The sequence below is a fragment of the Scardinius erythrophthalmus genome, assembly GCF_964197995.2.
Source record: "Scardinius erythrophthalmus genome assembly, chromosome: 19".
In the NCBI taxonomy this organism is placed as follows: Eukaryota; Metazoa; Chordata; class Actinopteri; order Cypriniformes; family Leuciscidae; genus Scardinius; species Scardinius erythrophthalmus.
Genome location: NC_138239.1, coordinates 17674238 through 17694291, shown reverse-complemented (window position 1 = coordinate 17694291; position 20054 = coordinate 17674238). Strand labels below are relative to the sequence as shown.

The window sequence follows — 20054 nt, the reverse complement described above, 5'->3', positions numbered from 1 at the left end:
GCCTATGCCACAGACCTATATGCCTAGTCCCAGACTAAAGGCGTTCACACCAAAAACGATAACTATAAAAGATAATGATGAAGATATAGTTCTAAAGTTGTTCTCAGTATTACAGAATAGCAGAGGCCACACCACAGCTATAAGGAAAACGACACGGAGAAATGATATCGTTGGAATCACTTTCAGAATGATTTTTTTCCCCAGCTGATGAACGATAAAAACATTGACAGCCAATCAGAATCATTCCTGCTATGACGAGCTCAAGCATTTAAAGCAAAAGATCGTCTGCTGGTGTGGACGCAAATATAGTTATCGTTATATTTATTGTTTGGTGTGAATGGGCCTTAAGGCCCGGTTTCACAGACAGGGCTTATATCAGGTATAGGCCTTAGTTTAATTAGGGTATTAAGTAGCTTCTATAAATGTAACTTAGAAAATAACATTACTGATGTGCATCTTGAGACAAAACAATGGCGCTGAGTCCGCTGAAGTTTTTCAAGATATGTCAGTGCAATTTGCTTTCAGTTAAAACAGCTCAAACATGCATTTTAGTCAAAAGTATGTTTTAATTAAAATAATATACTCATGTATTTGTTCTATTGATCGAGTATTTGAAAGGAAACTTTGGGGAAAAAAACCTATCCCTAAATCATTTACTTGTTTACTCATAATATTACATATTTTTCCTGTAGTAGTATCTTAATAGTTTCCCACTCATATCGTATGTGCTTGTGTTTTGTGGTCACAGGAGCCCTGAGCAAAAGCTTCTTAACTGACATTTAGGCAACCCACATTTAAATATCTTGGGTGAATACACTGAAAAAAATTTGCAGTAGGATTTACTTGAAAAAAGCTTGCTAAGTTTTTTCACTCAGAAAATGCTAGTAAATTTACAAAGTTTGCCAAGTAAAAACCTAAACATATTTATCAGTAGCTTTAATTAGAAATCTTTAAATTAAATTTACTTGGGATATGGAATTAAGTAAACTTTACTTAACCTAGTTAAGTGAAAGTAACAAAGAAAATAAGTAATTTTAACTTGGCTAGTAAAAGGTTGATTAATATCGATTTAGTTGAAATTTCCTTTGCATTACATTTCACTCAAACAATAATATTGAATTATACCAGTCATTTATAGTATGTGCTTTACTTAGATTATCTAAGTAATTTCTACTACATTATGTCAGATGTTAAGCCTCATATGAATGCAAAGACCTCACTTGGTAGACAATACACAATGACGGTAACATTTGATGGATAATTTGTGTTTGAATGTGTCATTTTGAGCAGAAAATTTACTCAAAATGTCACAAAATGGCAAGTTACTAATCCTGACAACAAAAGAAATGATAAAACAGTGTAAATACAGCTGGAAAACAGTGAAAAATGAACCTCAAAGTTGAGTAATTTTTACTTAATTTTATTGGGTTGATATTTACGCTTTCATTTCTACTCGCTTGAATTAAGTATTGCTTAAGTATTTTAATTCTTGCCTGAACTAACTTTTTCATGTAAATTACATTGTATTTTTTCAGTAGTATTTACTTCACCAAAAAATCATTTTTTACAGTGTATCCCTTGAATTGCATGACACATCCACACAATAATGGTAACCATTTACAGCCTGTCCCTCTAAGGGATTTTAACTCTGAGTCTGGAGTCAGAATGAGGTTCATTCCTGCCTGGTTTTCACTATAGTGTGTAAAACGTTACCTTCATTATAGAGAGATTGCATGCTCTCAGGGAATGTAGTATTCATCAAGTCTGTGCTTGAGCTTAGCACAACCCTCATACTAGGTCTTTTAGGCTGTGGCAGTTCATTTGGACTTTAACTTTTGTTTTGAGAGGTAAGACTGAAATGGTTTCTGTATGTCTCCAAAAAGAAAAAAGATGTTAGAAGTAATGAAGTATTAGTTCTAGGAGTACTTTTTTCTTTTCTTGTGCTTCTGCATGGTGAGCAGGAGGGGTAGGAAGACCAAGTGCTCAGTTTGCGTCAGTGGTTTTTTTTGACTAACTAGGGAAAATCCCTTTACTCATAATGACTCAAGGAATGCCCTTCAAGGCATGCTTTATGCCCCCATGATGTTAGCCTGTCTCATTCTACCCCTTTTTAAACCTAAGCATTTTCAAAGCAACCTACACAATGCAGTGGGTTATCTTGTGAGAAAACTGCAAGCATGCAGTCAGTTTCATAAGGACTGTTGGCTGGGGTGGGTGGGGTACCTTCCTGGCGGTGTTCCTTGGATGTGTTTTTAAGATCCCTCACACTTTCATGTACTTTTGTTTTGGTCACTTGCATTCCATTTAGCTGCCACATGGGAAGTACTCCACCCAATTCCTGACAATTATCTTCAATGATGGAGAATTCATCCTCTTCCAGGAAATCTGCTCTGAAGTGACTTCATGTATTAGACTGTTAAAGGGGAGATCATGTTTTTTGTTTCATGTTGCCAAGCTGTGTATGTGAATAAGCCCAAGGCATTTTTATTCTCATTTCTTCCTTCATACACTATTATTCAAAAGTTATTTTGCATTAAATTGATCAAAAGTGACCATAAAGACAAGTAAATACTGTTATTTTGAAGTTTCTATAATCCTGAAAATAAAAATTGTGGTTTCCACAAAACTATAATGGTTGCTGAAAATTCAGCTTTGCCATCACAGGAATAAATTAAAATTTAAAATGTATTAAAACAGTTTTGAAATTGTAAAATATGTCATAATATTGCTGTATTTACTTATGTTTAATTTAATAAATGCAGCCTTGTTAAGCAAAAGAGATTCAAAACAAACTTTCAAAAATATTAAAATAAGTTTTCCAACTCCAAACTTCTGAATAGTAGTGTAGGTCTTCATTTTGGGACATTGTTTGTGTTGAGGAAAATGTTCATGTCATTAGTTGGGTTACTAATGGGTTTCTGTCCATCTTTTTGAGTTGAGGTGTTTGTGATCAGTTACTAAGGGTGTTTGATCTCTATACACAGATGAGTTTGCAAACCTTCCCTTCTTAATATTGATTTAATCCACACACAAATTTAGTCATCATGCACCTGAGATAGTTCATCACAGAGTGACCGGTTTGCTTTTTGTTTAGCCCCAAACATTTTTATTCATGTGTGACATTAATCTCCTAAAATGTCAGTGGACTGGAAGTCACACACAGAGATTATCATCAGTGAGGATGAATAAAAGACAGTGCTTCTAAACTGTACTGGAGCTAAATATAGTTTGCTCTATTCTCATTCATACACGTCACAGTTTTTGCTTCATGGTTTATTGTTTATCATTTGTGAACTAGAACAGTGGCTCTCAACTGGTGGGTCACTGGTCTGATCTTAAAGTGTTATAGGCAGTAGTAAAAAAAAAAAAAAAACTATCATTTTTGTTGTATTTAGCATAGTTTGGATGGCAAAATAATTTAGAAACGTGACAAATTAGTCAGATGCCAATATGGACAGGTTGCGTGATATCTCTTAAGCTTCAAAAACCATTAAGCATATGCAAGGTTAAAGAAAAGGGCACCCAGACTACATTTGGTTTCACTTGCAGTGAAGGTAAACTTGGTTTATAAAACAAAATGGCTAATTTTCCTATTCAGCCTTATGTCATGCCATGTTAATTTTGCATATTGTTGGGATTATAACTTATTACTTTTGTACAGTACACGCCTTTGGTGTTGTGTTTGGTGACTTGTCGAACCATATCATAATGGGGTTATTTTTGGTGGGATTTCAATGGAAACAAATTTATTTGGAACTTGCCAAAGCATCAGTACAGAAACGGCTTCATGTCTTGATTAAAGATTCAAAAATTGAGTAAAGACAGGAGAGCTAATATAAAACGCTCTAAGAAATAGCTAAAAACTTAACTATAAATGCACACCTGCACTGAAAAAAAAGTAAAATTTGCTTTAAAAATATGCATGCAAAAAAAAAGAGTAAATTTCACATGGAATTAAGTAGATTCTACTTAACTAAGTTAAGTGAAAGTAACAAAGAAAATAAGTCATTTTAACTTGGCTAGTAAAAGGTTGAGTAATATCTATTTAGTTGATGTTTCCTTTGCAATACAGTTCTCTCAAACAATATAATTAAGCAGTAAGCCCCGCGAAGAACAGAAGAGGGGGTTCAGACTCCGCTCTGCGTCGTGCCTAACAACGCCCCTTAGCTGTTCTAAATCCACTGGAAAACACGGCTTCAAGGGGCTTATTGCTTTTATAAAACCGTTACTCCATAAAAATATTCATTTTAATATTTATTTTATTCATAAAATAAACACCAACAACACAAAATATAACGTTAACTTATGACACATTTATTCCTCAACCAATCAATGTTGTTCCAAAGAGGTTGCTAAGCAACAAAGAATCACAAACGGCAGTTGCGCAGTAATACTAATGTAATGCGGTCACAGGTGTATGTTTGTTGAGTAATTTACAACGGCTTCGAACCAATCAGAATCAAGGACTGGAACTATCTGTTTTATAACATTGAATTAAACCACACTTTTAAAGTATATGCTTTACTTAGAAACATCTAAGTAAATAATACAATAGATATTGTGTGAGACACCATATCTACTTATCAGAAATTACACTTCACGTGAACGCAGAGACCTCAATACTTGGTACAATACACAATGAGGGTAACATTTGATGTATAGTTTGTGTTTGAATGTCTCATTTTGAGTAGAAAAAAAACTCAAAGTCACAAAATGGCAAGTTACTAATCCTAACAACAAAAGCAATGATAAAACCGTGTATATACCACTGGAAAACAGTGAAAAATCAACTTCATTAATTATTCAAGGCCCAGTGCATGATGGGAACACCAGTAAAAGAAAAGTTGAGTAATTTTACTTAATTTTATAACGTTGATATTTACGCTTTAATTTCTACATGCTTGAATTGAGTACTAATATAGAATTTACTTAATTTTTTTTATTCTTGCCTGAACTAACTCTTTCATGTTGTATTAATCTGTAGTATTTACTTAACCACAATCATTTTTATCAGTGTATGCCATTAGAATTCTGTGTTCGTGACGCTGGTTGGCAACTGATCAACTCTGTTTTGCATTGTGTCGAACAACATAACGACAGGTTCTTTCTTGTTTTGACTTGTTCAGGACATGTCCTGTGCTGTTATTTCTCTTTACATTCACATTCTTCACCTTTTCTCACATGTAAGAATATGTAAATCTGTCCTGCCTGCTGATGCCTGTCCAAAAATAGATATAACATCAGGTGCCGCTACTCAGGGGACCAGAATACAAAACAGACAAGCAAACATGCGTGCAAAAAACATTTACCAAAAATACATACTGGAATATAACAATACTCTTAATGCCAAATGCATATGCAGCAGCATCACATTATATCTACCACCCCATGTTGTATTGTCCTATTTGTAATTACCATTGACTAGCTGCTATGGTTTCTACTGTGCATTTTGTGCACAATTGCTTAAGTGTCTTTATTAACCATCAGCTGTTGGTAAACCAACAAGTTAGTCGTGTTTTGGGGTTGGTTTTACAAATCAGGAATATTCTTGAAATTCAACAGTAAATGCATTGTCTGTTCACTTTTACAATCCAGCTGGAGTTGAACAGTTTGTAAAGGGCTTGTGAATGGATCTGTCTGAGTGTTTAGTCTGGTGATGTGAGGCACGGAGAGATTCAGTTCATTGTTTACACAGCAAACGTAGTGTTAATTATTAATAAGAGAGAGACTTCACCTCCTGGGGACGCTTACAGTTTCTCTCTGACCGTAAGTGCACTAAGTAGGAGCAAATGTACTGAATGCCTGGATTGCAGCTCTTGCACAAGTCATAGCCTAAGTGCCCTCAAAAGTATTTTTTAGCCCTGCAGGGCATCTTTTAACAAGAAGTTGTAAATTTACTGAACTTCAGCTTCCCTGACGTTGCCTTATTGCACAGGCTAATAGAAATGAGAATGTTGTAGTCAATGTATGCTTTTTTGCATGGTAAAATAAAATCTGTAGCTGCCCTTTTTTGCCAAATAATTTTGTTATATAAATACCTTAACCAAGTTTAGTGTTTTGTTCTTCCCTTTATATATATATATAATATATATATATAAATAATACATGCATACACACAGCAGGGCTCCAGACTAACTTTTTTTATTAGGAGCGCTGTAGCCCCTGACTTAAAATTTTAGGAGCACAAGCAGAAAATTTAGGGGCGCACCTTAAATCATCTTACAATGCAATTATTCACATTTTCCCCCAAAATAACTGTATTACTGACAAATGCTTTGATAATAAATAGCCTTAACGTACAGAAAGTATGGTGCAGTTTTATTTTAAGATCACAGGGCTCCAGACTAACATTTGAGGGCAGCGGCACTAAGTTCTACAGAAAGTATTTGGTAGCACTGTGGGATGACAAAGCACTGAGCTTAATTTGAGGTGTATAGATAAAGTTAACTTTAATTATTATCATTCATAATGTCTTAATAATTCAAAAGCAAAATGAGCGACAAAATAGATATTAGGGAGTGAAAATAGCCAATAAGCGTCCTCTGCAGCTATGTTTACAATAGTAATTTAATATTTTTTTCTTTTCTTTTTTTAAATAAGTGTGAGTTTTCCTACTTCTTGAAACTTTTAGTTTTATAAATAGGGACAATCTTTAAAGGATGAACAAAAAATGTTTTGGTCAACACATTAAAAATAACATTTAAATATGATATTATAGTTTTGAAGTGCTGGAAAAAGATGTGTAGGCTACTGTTATAACCACGATATACCCAGTAAGTGGTGTTACTACATTAAATCCAAGATGAATGTTGCTGATCTGTGGACCTAAAGCCTTCTATAACTTGTTCGTTCATGGCACATGTTTCTCCTGGTTTCCATGTCAGCGCTGTTTGATCTGATATATGGTTTATAACAGAGAATTCTGCGTCAAATCTGAATGTTTCTCACTGGATCTCGCAGCAATGTTATTAATTCTGTCGCGAACTCAATGGATTTCTTCACTGGATCTCCACGATGTAACTGTTTCGCGTGATCGCGATCGGCCCGCGACTGGCGAGAGAAGCTCTGCGCTGTCTATTATTGGTTCGAACTATTAAACGGTCTATGAAGTAGAAATGAGTAGCGCAGCGCAGCGCAGTTTTTTTCATTTTATTTAATAACATGTCACGGAATACTCTGCTTGAGGCTGAGATGCGTTTTGTGTTTAAACTGCGAAGTGCCTGCAAACTTCTATTTCCCCGCAGTTCTGGGGTAGCGACTGCAACATTCGCAGCTCATGGAGTTCGTCACCTTACTTACAGTACCTCAACCAGCTGAATTTTCGTAGCCAGTCTTCCCGAAAATAGTGGGTTCAGGCCTTTATCATCATCCGACCGACTGTGTCTGTCCCATAGACTGTAAAAAAATAGGTCTGTCCGTGACATTGATATTTGTCTCCGTCTCCTTCCCACAGACGTTTAACTTACGCGCGCTCGCTTATCTCTAGGACCCTCCCCCTCCACACATTAGCCAGTTACAGTGGCCATTCCCTATTCTTCTCACACTCATTGGCCTGCTACACATTCCGGATTCTTTGACGCGCCCCTTCCACGTTTAACGTAAAAAAAATAATAATTACTGGTCGCACATGTGCGACTGGATGTAAAATTCAGTCGCACATTCTCAAATTTTGGTCGCAAAATGCGACCATTTGGTCGCAGTCTGGAGCCCTGCACAGTGAAATGGACAAAAGTAATGTCTGGAGGGGATATTTGTTTTAATGACCCTACAAGTTTGATTAAGCCATAAAAATATGTGAAAAAATAAATATAATTTATTCACAGCAGAAGAGACTGTGAAAACTTGTTTAGCTTGTAGCTTGCTGTACTTTAGTGAAAAGGAACACACCCACCTTCAGTCACTCAAAGAAGAAAGTGATATTTTTCTCTCTTCTGATCAATTCAAGCAATGTCAACAAATACTTGCCCAGGTCAGACTGCCTGAACTAATCCATGTGTGTGAACAGACCGTGTTTACTCTTGCTGTTTCAGGCTCTGATGTTCCATGTAACCATTATTACAGCCGCAGCAGCAAAACATGTCTGTTGTTCTTTCTCCTCAGACTCGGATTTCCTCGCCACATCATCCTTGTTTCTGTGATTTGCTCTGCCAGTTTGTCAGGATGGGCTAAAAACAATTGCTAGCAGCTGAGCACCGTACACCTGGACCCTCCTCCGTCTCACCTGTGCACAGGTAAACATGTACACACTTTGGCCTAGAGTAATTTCACTTGATAAAAAATAATTTTGATTGTATCAATTGTACAATCAATTGATTTCATAGTGGTTTTTTACTTGTCCACTGCTGATACTTCGAGAGCAAGGTGACTGATGTTGATATATATAATAGAATACAGTTTAATGACCATAAATGACTTAATTATATTGACACTAAGTTTTCTTGTATACAGTATTTAATCATAATTTATTTAAAATGAGAAACGCGTATTTCAGAAATATGAAACCAAGGAAATTGACATTATGCATTTAAGTCGAAACATACAGATATTGTTTTTAGTTGAAAATAAATGGCTCTCTGTCACTGACAGGGACATACCGGTATGTAGTCTTTAAATCACCACTGATCCCAGAGGCCAGCTGGCCCCTGAGGCCACTCTAAATTTAGTCCTTTATCCCATACGTGTAAAACTAGACTACCCCTGCACTCGGATACAACGCTGTTCCCATAGCTGCCAACTTTTGAGTAAAAAAAAAAAAAGTGTACGGTATTGTGATTGTCACTAACATTTTAGTAACTAAACTGAATTTTATTAGGTTTAGTGACAACATGTTACAATGTTTACATGGTACAATTTCTGGTAAGCTATGCTTTTTTATTTCAATTCAATTATTGTGATTTGTAATATTGACTCATTTGGATAAATATTAGGTACACAAGATGGGCGTTAATTTTTCTCAAGAAAAAAACTACTCACCTAATGCTGTAAACATACAGAGAGCCCTATCAGCTGGCAGTATTATTTAAGGTTGAAAATAACTCAAATTAAATAATGCGTTTTTTTTATAATAATAACAACTTTATTTAATGATATAAGTAAAAATATAATAAATATGTAATATAGTACACATATTTATCAAAATACTCTCTATAGCTCTTTTTTTCTAGCCAACTAACGTGCTATAGCCTATTATGGTTATTAAATGGCTTTCCTGAGGTAAATGTTATGTGACATAATTGTTCTCCAGCTGTTTTATTGACCCCTTTGTTTGATTGATTGGTCGATATTATGTATAAGGAATATACATTTCGGTAAGTTGTACTGTATCTTTCAACAGTGTTCATTCGTGTTTATTTACTGTTAGCTAGTAGAGATGATCGGGTCACGTGCCGCTAGGGATCTGTCACGTCACATTTACAAGCACCAAAACGGTATTTATTGTTTGAATTTTGTAATAAAATTGACAGAATCTGAGAGCTGAAAATTTTTTTATATCATAAGTAACCTGCTCTGTCTAGTCTGTCAGTCTCCGTGTCCTCTTTGCTTCGTGATTTTTCTGTGCGTGAGAAAATGGATGTGTGGCGTGAGAGCGTGTGAAAAGTGTCAATTTGCGTGAGTCTCACGGTGAATGCGTGAGGGTTGGCAGCTCTGGTTCCATAGGCAATACTGGGCCTTTTACTAGTATCCCTTAGAGAGTTACAGTGTGGGGTGTACAAAGAATAAGAGAAGACTGAAAGGAAAATGGGCTAAGGTAGAGCAGGAAGAGAAAGGGAATGGGAATGTAAGCTAAACTGAAGAATGTGAAGTTGGAATAAATGAGAGAAGCCATGTGCAACAGAGCAAAGGGGTTGCTGGGAGACAAAAGCAACAAAACAAGAGAAATAGTGAGGAGATGTTGAAAGAGAAGCAACTGGTGAATGGGATAAGGGCATGTTCAGAATAAATGAAGTATTGATAATCTATCTTTAGGTGTGAATTGTCAGGTTTAATGAACTCAAATATTAAAAGGGGTTTTTATGTCTAAAGACGGTTACTCCAAGGCATCCCAAATAAAGTGTTCTTTATAAACTAGTGCGTTAACTCTCATATAGAGTTAAACATAGAGGTTCACTTAGTTTAATTTTAGCTTGAAGGTCTAAAATTTAAAACGACCTAGCTTGAAATAGGGTCAAGTCCTTAAAGTAACTCATGTCTTTGTGTCTACTAATAGTTTGTCTTCTCGACTTATGTGTTTTATGAAGTCATCTACGGTTGACATTTAGACTTGTTAGCATGCAGTACTCAAGAATTTAGTTGCAGACATTCACACACACGTGCAAACAAACTCCTGAAGCAATGCATGTAGTCATCTAACAGAATTAACTTTGTGGTTATTTGCGTCACTTTTCTGTGGCAAGTAGAAACTTTGTCGAAACTGTCAGCTAAACTGTTCTGGTGAAAGAGAATCTATCCTAGGAAATGAAAACCATAAGAGGTAAGGCAGGTAAAAAAATCGAAACCGAAACTTTGCAGTTTTTTGCAGTTGACCCAGATAGCATCTTGTGTTGTGAAGTGCCTTTAGTTAATTATATGTTTAAGAGTGCATGGCAGTTAATGTTAAAGCATGATGGTAAAGTCGGTTAAAAAGATTCACAAAACAGTGTCAATTCATTGTGAGTTGGTGGTTTGAATTGGACTCAGACCTGTGGTTGAGTTCACAACAGACTCCCTCACTAATTATCTTTCAGTTCTGTCATGACAACTGTCGGGGTGATTGGCATGGTAATGGGTATGACAATGTTGTATGTTTGGTCTTGGCAGAATAGATCTGCTGCTGCTGCTTTAATTGCTGCTGCTGCTGTAGGTTATTGCTGTACGGGACTTGCTCCTGCCAATACATACACGACACACTGCTGTGAGCAAGTAAGACATGCTGCTGCGCTGCTGTACAATATAGAGTACATGAATTACCCCCCAACAGAGCAGGTGACATGATATTTGACAATACAATACAAGCCGAGTGTACTGTACGTCAGAAAATCCCTCAACACCAGCAGATCTACCGCCAAAACATATGTGCTGCTGCTCCGAAGAGCCTTTGGAACGTGTGTATGCTAGCTATGTGTGCCTGGCCCTTTAGTTTTGAGAATGAGAAATGGGGCATATGCTTGGTCTTGGCGGACTAGATCTGCCTACGCAGTTTTCCCCCAAAGCAGATCTAACCGCTAGACATAGGGCTGGGTATCGTTTAAAAATTTGCGATACTGATACCTTGACTTCGATACCGGTACCTGAACGATACTTTTTTGATACCAATTTTATGAAATTTGTTTTAACCACTTTGCATTAACTAAAAAAACTTTTTGGTTTTATTTCCTATAAAAAGCACCAGTGCTGAAGTTTTTTTTATGGATTCTAATCATTTAACAATATGTATTCTTTACTTCAGTGAGCTCGTTGTTTCTGCCTTAACTTAATGCATTGTTTAACAATGAAACTGAATGAAAATTTCATTGAAATGCATTACTTACTCACCTCTCTGATTACAGATCACTCTAAATTGTAGACGCATGCATTTTCTGTAAAGCTGCTTTGAAACGATATGTATTGTAAAAAAATGCTATACAAAGAAATGTGAATTGAATTAAATTAAATATAGGCTACTGTGGGGCGGGATATAAGCCTCACGCTCAGCATACATAAAGCTTGACGCAAAGCTTGCACACCTATAATAGAGAAATGCATTTTTTATTTAGATTACATAATCAAACTAATTTGTTTTGAATTCAAGCTTCTATAGGCCTATTTCTCATATCTGTGAGGCATGTATCCTGTATGCTGAGTTTCGGTTCATTTGTGACGCGCTCCAGTTCTTCCTGCAGTCGAAGACGGATCAACTTTCTGCTCTCAAATTTATTCTGTGCGCTGTTGAGTGCTTCATCAGATTTGTCATGTTGCCGGTCTTGGCAGCAATCATCTTGTCACAAATATTGCATCGAGTCTGGTGAAACGTAGCTACACTTTTGATCTGGGTTCTGGAGTTCCCAAAATTTAGTGATGGTGCTTAATGCAGATGCTGTATAGCAGTGTCCACCAAAAGATTAGAAATGTACCCCTAACATTAGATTTACGAGTCATTATTTTATGATATTTGGAGAAGAACTAAAATATTTGAGCTGATATTCTATTATATCTATTATCTGAGTTACATTGCTAATGCGTTACTACTTGGCATTTCATATCTGTCCCATGCAATGGTTATGTCAACAACACAATTTGTGAGTGAATCCCACATCCTTCCTGAACTTCACAACATGCTCTGTTAGATATGTGAATTCAAATAATAGCCTTTCAGAGTTCAGAAAAGCTTTTCTCTGTATCCTTACATTGCCTGCTTGATGCTGCATAAAAGTAAAATGCATATTCTCTAGCTGCTAATGCTAGTAATTCACTCTAAGCATTAAATCTGAACTGTTGACATGACACATGATTTAAACCTCATGAAATGGTTAGTTCATAAGGATTGATTAAGCAGACTACGTAAAACGCATTGTGATATAGTGTAAAAAACCCCATGCACTTATCTTAGATGTTGAATTTTAGAGGATTTCTGAAAGCGTGCAGCACTGCTAAGGCAAATGCTAAGTATTTAAAGGTTAAGTCCCAAGTATTTAAAGGTTGAGCAGCGAGCTCATTGGCTACTGATACGGTAGGAACCAATCAGCTGCGCCGTATAGATAACGCTGTGATAATGAGCAGGTGAGTAAAAGGACCTATTAGCCTGCATCATTCTAGAGTTTCATGCCAGAACTTTGTATTTATGTCTGATTCTTCTAAATTAACCAGTAAACCATTGCTTGTGATTAATACATATTCAGAAGGTTTTTTTTTTTTTTGCTATTATTATTCTTCTTTTTTTTTTCTATTGTAAATGATTCAACAAAACATTCACATATTTCACAATAAATATTATTGGTCATTGTTTAGAGGTCCAGTCATAATGTAGAATATATTGTAAGGGAAACTTTGTTTGGGAGTGAAAAAATACAGGGCCAGCCCAGTAACCTTTTTTTTTTTTGATAATTCTCTGTTATCTAAATGAAGTCTCTTCTGCTCGTCAAGGCTTTTTATTTGATCAATAAACCCTAAATACTGTGAAATATTATCACAATTTAAAAAAACTGTTTTCTATTTGAATATATTTTAAATGTAATGTATTCCTGTGATGGCAAAGCTGAATTTAAATGCAGCCATTACTCCAGTCTTCAGTGTCACATGATCCTTCAGAAGTTATTCTGATATGCTGATTTGCTGCTCAAGAAACTTTTTTTTATTATTGTTAATGTTGAAAATCGTTATATATGATATTTTTGTGAAAACTGTGATGAATTTTGTTTCTGATTCTTTGAATAGAAAGTTCAAAAGAAGCATTTATTTGAAATGGAAATCTTTTGTAACAAACATCTCTACTGTCACTTTTGAATTAAAGCGTTCATGTAAAAAAAAAAGATTTACTGACTTCAAACTTTTGAGCGCTAGAATATATGGCACAAATACAGTCAGTATTACTACAATGATAGCATCAAATGGGAAGTAATCCATATTTGAGTTTTTTTTTTTAATAATAATTATTATTATTATTAGGTCTGTTGCCCTGTGAGTAGTTCTTAACATGTCCTGATCCATGTCATTTTTTTTGTCTCTGCTGTTCAGGTGGGGAGATTTGACACCATGCAGGGACCTCGGAGGAAGGTGAAGGTCATGTTGATGATGACAATGGTGTTTATCTTCATAGTGGTGGAGGTCTCCCGCAATGCTGGGAAGGCCAACAGCAACAAAAATAAGAATCTGGTTCCCTTGAAGCGTTTTTGGGCAAAAGATCTTCCGAATAACGCCTACTGGAATCGCCAGCAGCAACAGCTGAATTACATCAACAACCCCAACCTAGAAAAACTCAACTTCACAAGTGATAAACTTCCAGACTGGCTAAACGACACGGTCAGTCTTGATTCCTGTGACCCAGACTTCAGGGTGACCACCCAAGTCAAGGATTTCAACTCCTTACCGGATCGCTTCAAGGACTTCCTGCTTTATATGCGATGCAGGTCCTATCCCATCGTGGTGGACCAGCCAAACATATGCAAAGACCAACCGTTCCTCCTCCTAGCTATTAAATCTTTAGTCCCGCACTTTGATCGACGTCAAGCTATCCGCGAGTCGTGGGGCAAAGCTGGCCGCCTTGCAAACAGAACGGTCGTTACGGTTTTTCTTCTTGGAAACGCAGCCATGGAAGACTATTTCCCTGATCTCTCAAATATGCTCCACCATGAGAGCTCAATGCATAGAGATATTCTTCAATGGGACTTTAGGGACACCTTCTTCAACCTCACCATCAAGGAGGTGCTTTTCCTGGAATGGCTGAGCACCCGCTGTCCTGGAGCCAGTTACATCTTCAAGGGGGATGATGATGTTTTTGTTAACACCATCCGCATTATAGACTTCCTAAGCCGTCTTTCTCATGCCAAAGCCAAAGAACTGTTTGTAGGGGATGTGATCACTAATGCTGGTCCACACAGAGACAAAAAGGTCAAGTATTTTATCCCGGAGAGCGTGTTCATTGGAGCGTACCCTGCGTATGCAGGCGGGGGCGGTTATTTGTTCTCGGGACAGCTGACCCAGAAACTTCATAACGTCTCGAGGTCGGTGCCCCTGTACCCTATTGATGATGTCTACACAGGCATGTGCCTTAGGAAACTGGGTCTCGCGCCTGAGAAGCACAAAGGCTTCAGGACCTTTGATATCGAGGAGAAATATCGCAATAATGCCTGTGCCTATAACAGCCTGATGCTGGTCCATCCCAGAAGTCCTCAATATATGATCAAAATCTGGGCCTGGCTGAATGACCCAGCCTTGAACTGTCACTGAACTGCTGCTTTAAAGGGACAGTTCACCACCCTTTGATTAGAATTCTGTCATCATTTACTCACTTTCATGACATTCCAAACCTGTTAGACTGACTTTCTTTGTATGGACCAATTCAATGGGATCCAAAAAACTTTCTGAATATCTTCTTTTAAGTTCTGCAGAATAAATAGTCATACAGTTTGGAACAACATGAGAGCGAGTAAATGATGACAGAATTGTCATTTGGTGAATTATCCCTTTAATGTTTTACCATTGTTCTATCATGATTTCTTATTAGCATCTTTTCATGTCAATGGTCTGGAGCAATGATGAGCTCTTTCAAATGTGCTATCAATTTCCAAAGTGGCTCTGAATTGCTACCTATACAGTATTGCAATGGCTTGACTTTGTGTCAAATTCTGTTAATTATGTTACAAGTATTTATACTCTGCCCTCTGGTTGTGAGGTCATAGGTGCTGAGGATTGTGGGAAATGTAGTTCAGCTGGTCTGGACATGAACACACAATACACGGCTCACCTGAGCACAAATATCTGTTAGTTATTTTAAGTGTTTTTGTTTTTTTCAATGGGAGAGATGTATCATGGTAAAGTGAACTGACATGTTCAAAGATCATAAGTTTTAACAAACCTTTTTTTAAAGCTTTTATGCGGCTGTCACAAACATAATCTCACTGTCCATACCTCCCGCTTTATTTCTCAGCAATGCGAATGAAGAAATCGCCTTCCTGTTTTGCGCCCAAACATCTTGAAAATGTAACCGTGTTTGTGTGTGTTTAGATTTATGAAGAGTTGGCTCATTTTAGAGCCCTGGTTGTGGGGACAACAGTTTCGGACCTCAACTGAATATAGGTTGCCTACCCAAACCTCTACGTATGTGTTTTTGATTTTAATGGACTGCTGTCTCTCGTCCTTCTAGATTGATTCTTATGCAGAAACAGACAATCAATTGCTAGTCTTAATCTTATTTTTGTTCAAAAAAAATTAAGAAGACCTGGCCATTTCATCAAAGAAATGTGTTAAAGGAACAAAATCATTCACTCCTCTGCTGGAAAAAGCAGACCAAAAGCTTGTTTCCCTCTTCGATCTGATTTGAAGTCTTCTCAAGATGTGCTCAGTGTTTTGGTCAAACAATTTTGGTTGTAAATTAAGTTTAAAAAAAACAAGAATATGAAAGGCAATGGGTTTAATCTTACATTTGAAATCAAGGCATCTCACAATTTACCTTCTTGACTAAATGAATGAAACTTTGCAGCCAATTTTCCAGCCCCAGATTAAGCCTGTTGCTGTTGTTCATGCTGTTGTTGTATTTTCCCCTCCCATAAAGAGGCCAGGAAATGGTCTCAGCTGGATGACTTAATTACGGTACTGAATTTGATACAGCAGCCCCCAACTGTGTTACAGTGACACCTGCTGGTCTGCATATGTATCTTTTTCTCTTTTTCTTTCATGAACACTGGACATTTTTCATAACCTGCTTTCATCTTGATGGAATATTTAAATCATGCATGTGGCCTTCCAGTCAACCAGTAGTTCAAATATATTTTCTTTTTTAAGAGGCATAGGGCAAGTAATCATCACAGACTTAAGGCTGTGCGTCTTCAGTCTGCCTCCTGGTTGTTTGCTGAGGAGACACAGTTTTGTGTCATATTTGTCTTGTTTAATATTAAGTTGTCCACCCTGCTATGAGGAACGAGGGTCAGGCGGATGCGTGTTTTATTTTGTCTAAGATAGCAAGGCAAGCACACCGTTTAACAGCCTGATCTTGTGTTTGGTGAGAAAACAAATTAAGTGTTTACATGTGTTTATGAACAGTACAAAAAGCTTGTATGTACTATTTTATTGATCACAGAGGGAGATTATACAAGTTTTATACACTGGTATTTACTGTACTCTTGTGAGTTCTCCACGGGCTGTTGTTGTATGATTGATTGGTTTTTGTATCGGTGCATAACATTGCAAAATGAACACTTGTACTTGCCTTATGCTGTTTGTGTACCAGGAGATCTTTTGGTTTATTTAGGTAATGCCTTAATGATAATTTGGTCTATGTAAATAAGATATTTGAATGTTTGTTGGGTAAAATGTGGCTTTAGTTGTGTGTGTGTGTGTATTTATGTGTATTTAATGTAGGTATGTATATACAGGCTCAGGAGTATGATCATGATAAAATCAGTTTGTATTTTGGAATTGTTCATTTATTCAGTCATGTCTATATGAAATTTCTGAAACTGCAATGGCTTTCAGGTATTTCTCTTCACATCACCTTCAAGAACATTCAAACTACTTTTTTTTTGCCATATATTTATATGCTGATCATTTTCTATTTTTATTTGTTTGTATTTCACAACACCTCTTACCAAAAACACATTGTCAACCATGCAGACATTCCTACCAAAATGTGCCTGTTAATAATTGAGCAATTTTGTGTCTGGCCGTGTTTTGTAATTGAATATGCACATTTATGTTTTTGTCACGTCTCTGTCTACCTTTTTTTGATTTAACTCTTATAATAAATGGAATAAATGGATGTTTTGTACCTCTGTCATTCTGTCCATTCCTGAGTGCTTCTTGCAGAGTACTTTTCTAATTTTTTTTTTTTTTTTTTTTTTGCTATTAAATGTGATCTTATTTTTTTCTTCGCTATTTTGTGTGTGTTGCAGCATTTGTTTTTTAAACCAGCAGAGGGCATCTTGGTGCTTTGTGTGTCTTTTAGCATCAGTGTGCCACAGTGGATATTTTTTTGTCACTGTGTGGCACATTTTTTAATGCTGAATGCCGCCCTCTTTTTGATTTACTAAGGTACTTTGTCATGATCGGTTCTGTGAAACTATCTTGTTCCAACGTGCAGTGTAATTCTTCCTCCAACACTCTGACATTTAATTATAGCAGAGCTCACAAATCATCTGCGGCTCTGCAAGAGGTCTAGAGCTCAGCTAAACACCGAATTTGCATACCTAACTAAACTAAATCTTATTCACACTTCATGCTTTTGTCTCTACTTGATTTGTGTCATTTATTACCTGCTGAGATATAAAATGCTGTTACATGCACTTTCTTGTTGGTCGCTTGGAAAGGAAGGTGTCTGTCAAAAAAAATGTAACTGGATAATCAAGATATAACATGGAGTTGAATGCTTTTTCCAACATCAAGATTTTGTGTTAAAATTTATATTTTAAAACCTATGGAGTCCTTCTCAGCTTCCATTAAAGCAAAAACGACAATTCCTGCATATTATTTTCAATTCAGCGTTTTACTTAAATTGATATTCATAATTGAAAAATAATATGCATTACTGTTCAAAAGTTTGGGGTCATTTGTGTATGAATGTCTCTTACGCTCACCAAATTTGTATTTATCTACTGAAATATGCAGTAATATTGTGGAATATTATGGTTTTCAATGCAAATATGTTTTAAAATGTAATTTATTCCTGTGAAGGTCACATGTTGATTTGGTGCTGAAAAAAACATCATCATTATCAATGTTGAAAACGGTTGTGTTGCTTAAAGGAACACTCCACCGTTTTTTTAAATAGGGTTTATTCACCTTCTTTCCTACATTTAGATAGGTGGGCAAATGCATTTTTGTCTCAGTGCATGCATTGTTTTAGTTTGACAGGGTCGGCGCTAGCTTAGCTTAGCATAATGAATGGAATCCTTTGTTGCCAGCTAGCATGTCCTGAGTAAAAGTGATATAAAACAAAAAAAAAAAAACACCTAATTACTTCTTGTGGCCTGCGTATTCATAACGAGTATAAATAGCGATGCAGATTAACACTAGGCGATTTCCTAAGCAGATATTGACTTATATATTAAGGACTATATTAGGGGGAAGCACAGGCGAAGCACTGCTACTTGGGCGTGATATCTCTGCGCCCAAGCAGCAGTGCTTCACCTGTGCTTCCCCCTAATATAGTCCTAAGTCAATATCTGCATAGGAAATTCGCCTAGTGTTAATCTGCATCGCTATTTGTACTCGTTGTGAATAAGCAGGCCACAAGAAGTAATTAGGTGGTGGTGTTGGTTTTTTTTTTATATCACTTTTATTCAGGACATGCTAGCTGGCAACAAAGGATTCCATTCATTATTCTAAGCTAAGCTAGCGCCGACCCTGTCAAACTAAAACAATGCATGCACTGAGACAAAAATGCATTTGCCCACCTATCTAAATGTAGGAAAGAAGGTGAATAAGCCCTATTACAAAAAACGGTGGAGTGTCCCTTTAATATATTTTTGTGGAAACTGATTTTTATTTATTTTTTCTGGATTTTTTTGATTAATAGAAAGTTTAAAGAAAAGCATTTATTTTAACTAGAAATCTTCTGTAAAAGTCACTTTTAATCAATTTAATGTGTCCTTTCTAAATAAGTGTATTAATTTATTTTTTAAATCTTGCTAACCTCAAACTTTTGAAAAGTAGGCCTACTGTATTTTAATATATATTTTTTTTATCAACATCAACTTGGATGAAAGTATGTTGTATTAAATAGACTGCATGTGACAAATCCATTTGTAAAAGTACAATTTTGCTGCATTTTAATGTTAAAGTTCTAACTGAAAAAATGAAAGAGACATTTGAATTACCATATTTCTCAATTGTCTTAAAAAACATCAGTTTGTGTGGTTGCATATCCTTGTGAAGGGACATTTTGAAGCGTGTGTATGTGTTTTGTAAATGAAAAATTACAGTGCAACACCCTTTCTTGTCATCTTGTCCCTCAAGACATGGAGCGAGAGGATGGTTGAGGAGTTGCTATAGAGACTTTCTCTCAAGGGATGAAGAGATGCTATTCTGAAGGATTAGGAGTAGATGAGTGTGAATATGTTAGTGAGAGGTTTTGAATGAGTTCAGAGTGTCTCAGAGACCAGATGATGGTCTAATCAGACGTGTGCTTGCGTGAAACGCTGTTCAACTTTGATCAGGACAGTGGAGTAACAAACAGAATTGTGTTTTACAATCATGTTTCTCATTGCCTCAGGAATGAGTGAAACTAGTGTGTGTGCAATATGTATTGCGTTTGTGGAACTGAAAACAATAGCTGATAAAGAACGATGAGGTGTCTGAGCATGTAGGGAGTATACAATAGTTACCTTTACTTTCCCATTCCTCCAAACACGCAGAGCAAACATTTGCGGCCATGTATGGATATGAGA

At 36.4% G+C, this 20054-nt stretch overlaps 1 protein-coding gene across 3 annotated transcripts in view; it reads left to right on the top strand.

The window, feature by feature from the left end:
• b3gnt2b (UDP-GlcNAc:betaGal beta-1,3-N-acetylglucosaminyltransferase 2b) overlaps positions 1 to 17445 on the top strand; it is a 28146-nt gene extending 10701 nt beyond the window's left edge. For all 3 annotated transcript variants that reach the window (XM_081394162.1, XM_081394163.1, XM_081394164.1), the window contains exons 2-3: positions 8101 to 8231; positions 13690 to 17445. In XM_081394162.1, coding sequence (XP_081250288.1) covers positions 13708 to 14901 — 1194 coding nt within the window. In that variant the 5' untranslated portion in view covers positions 8101 to 8231; positions 13690 to 13707 and the 3' untranslated portion in view covers positions 14902 to 17445. The remainder of the gene's footprint in view (positions 1 to 8100; positions 8232 to 13689) is intronic.
• The last annotated feature ends 2609 nt before the right edge of the window (positions 17446 to 20054 follow it).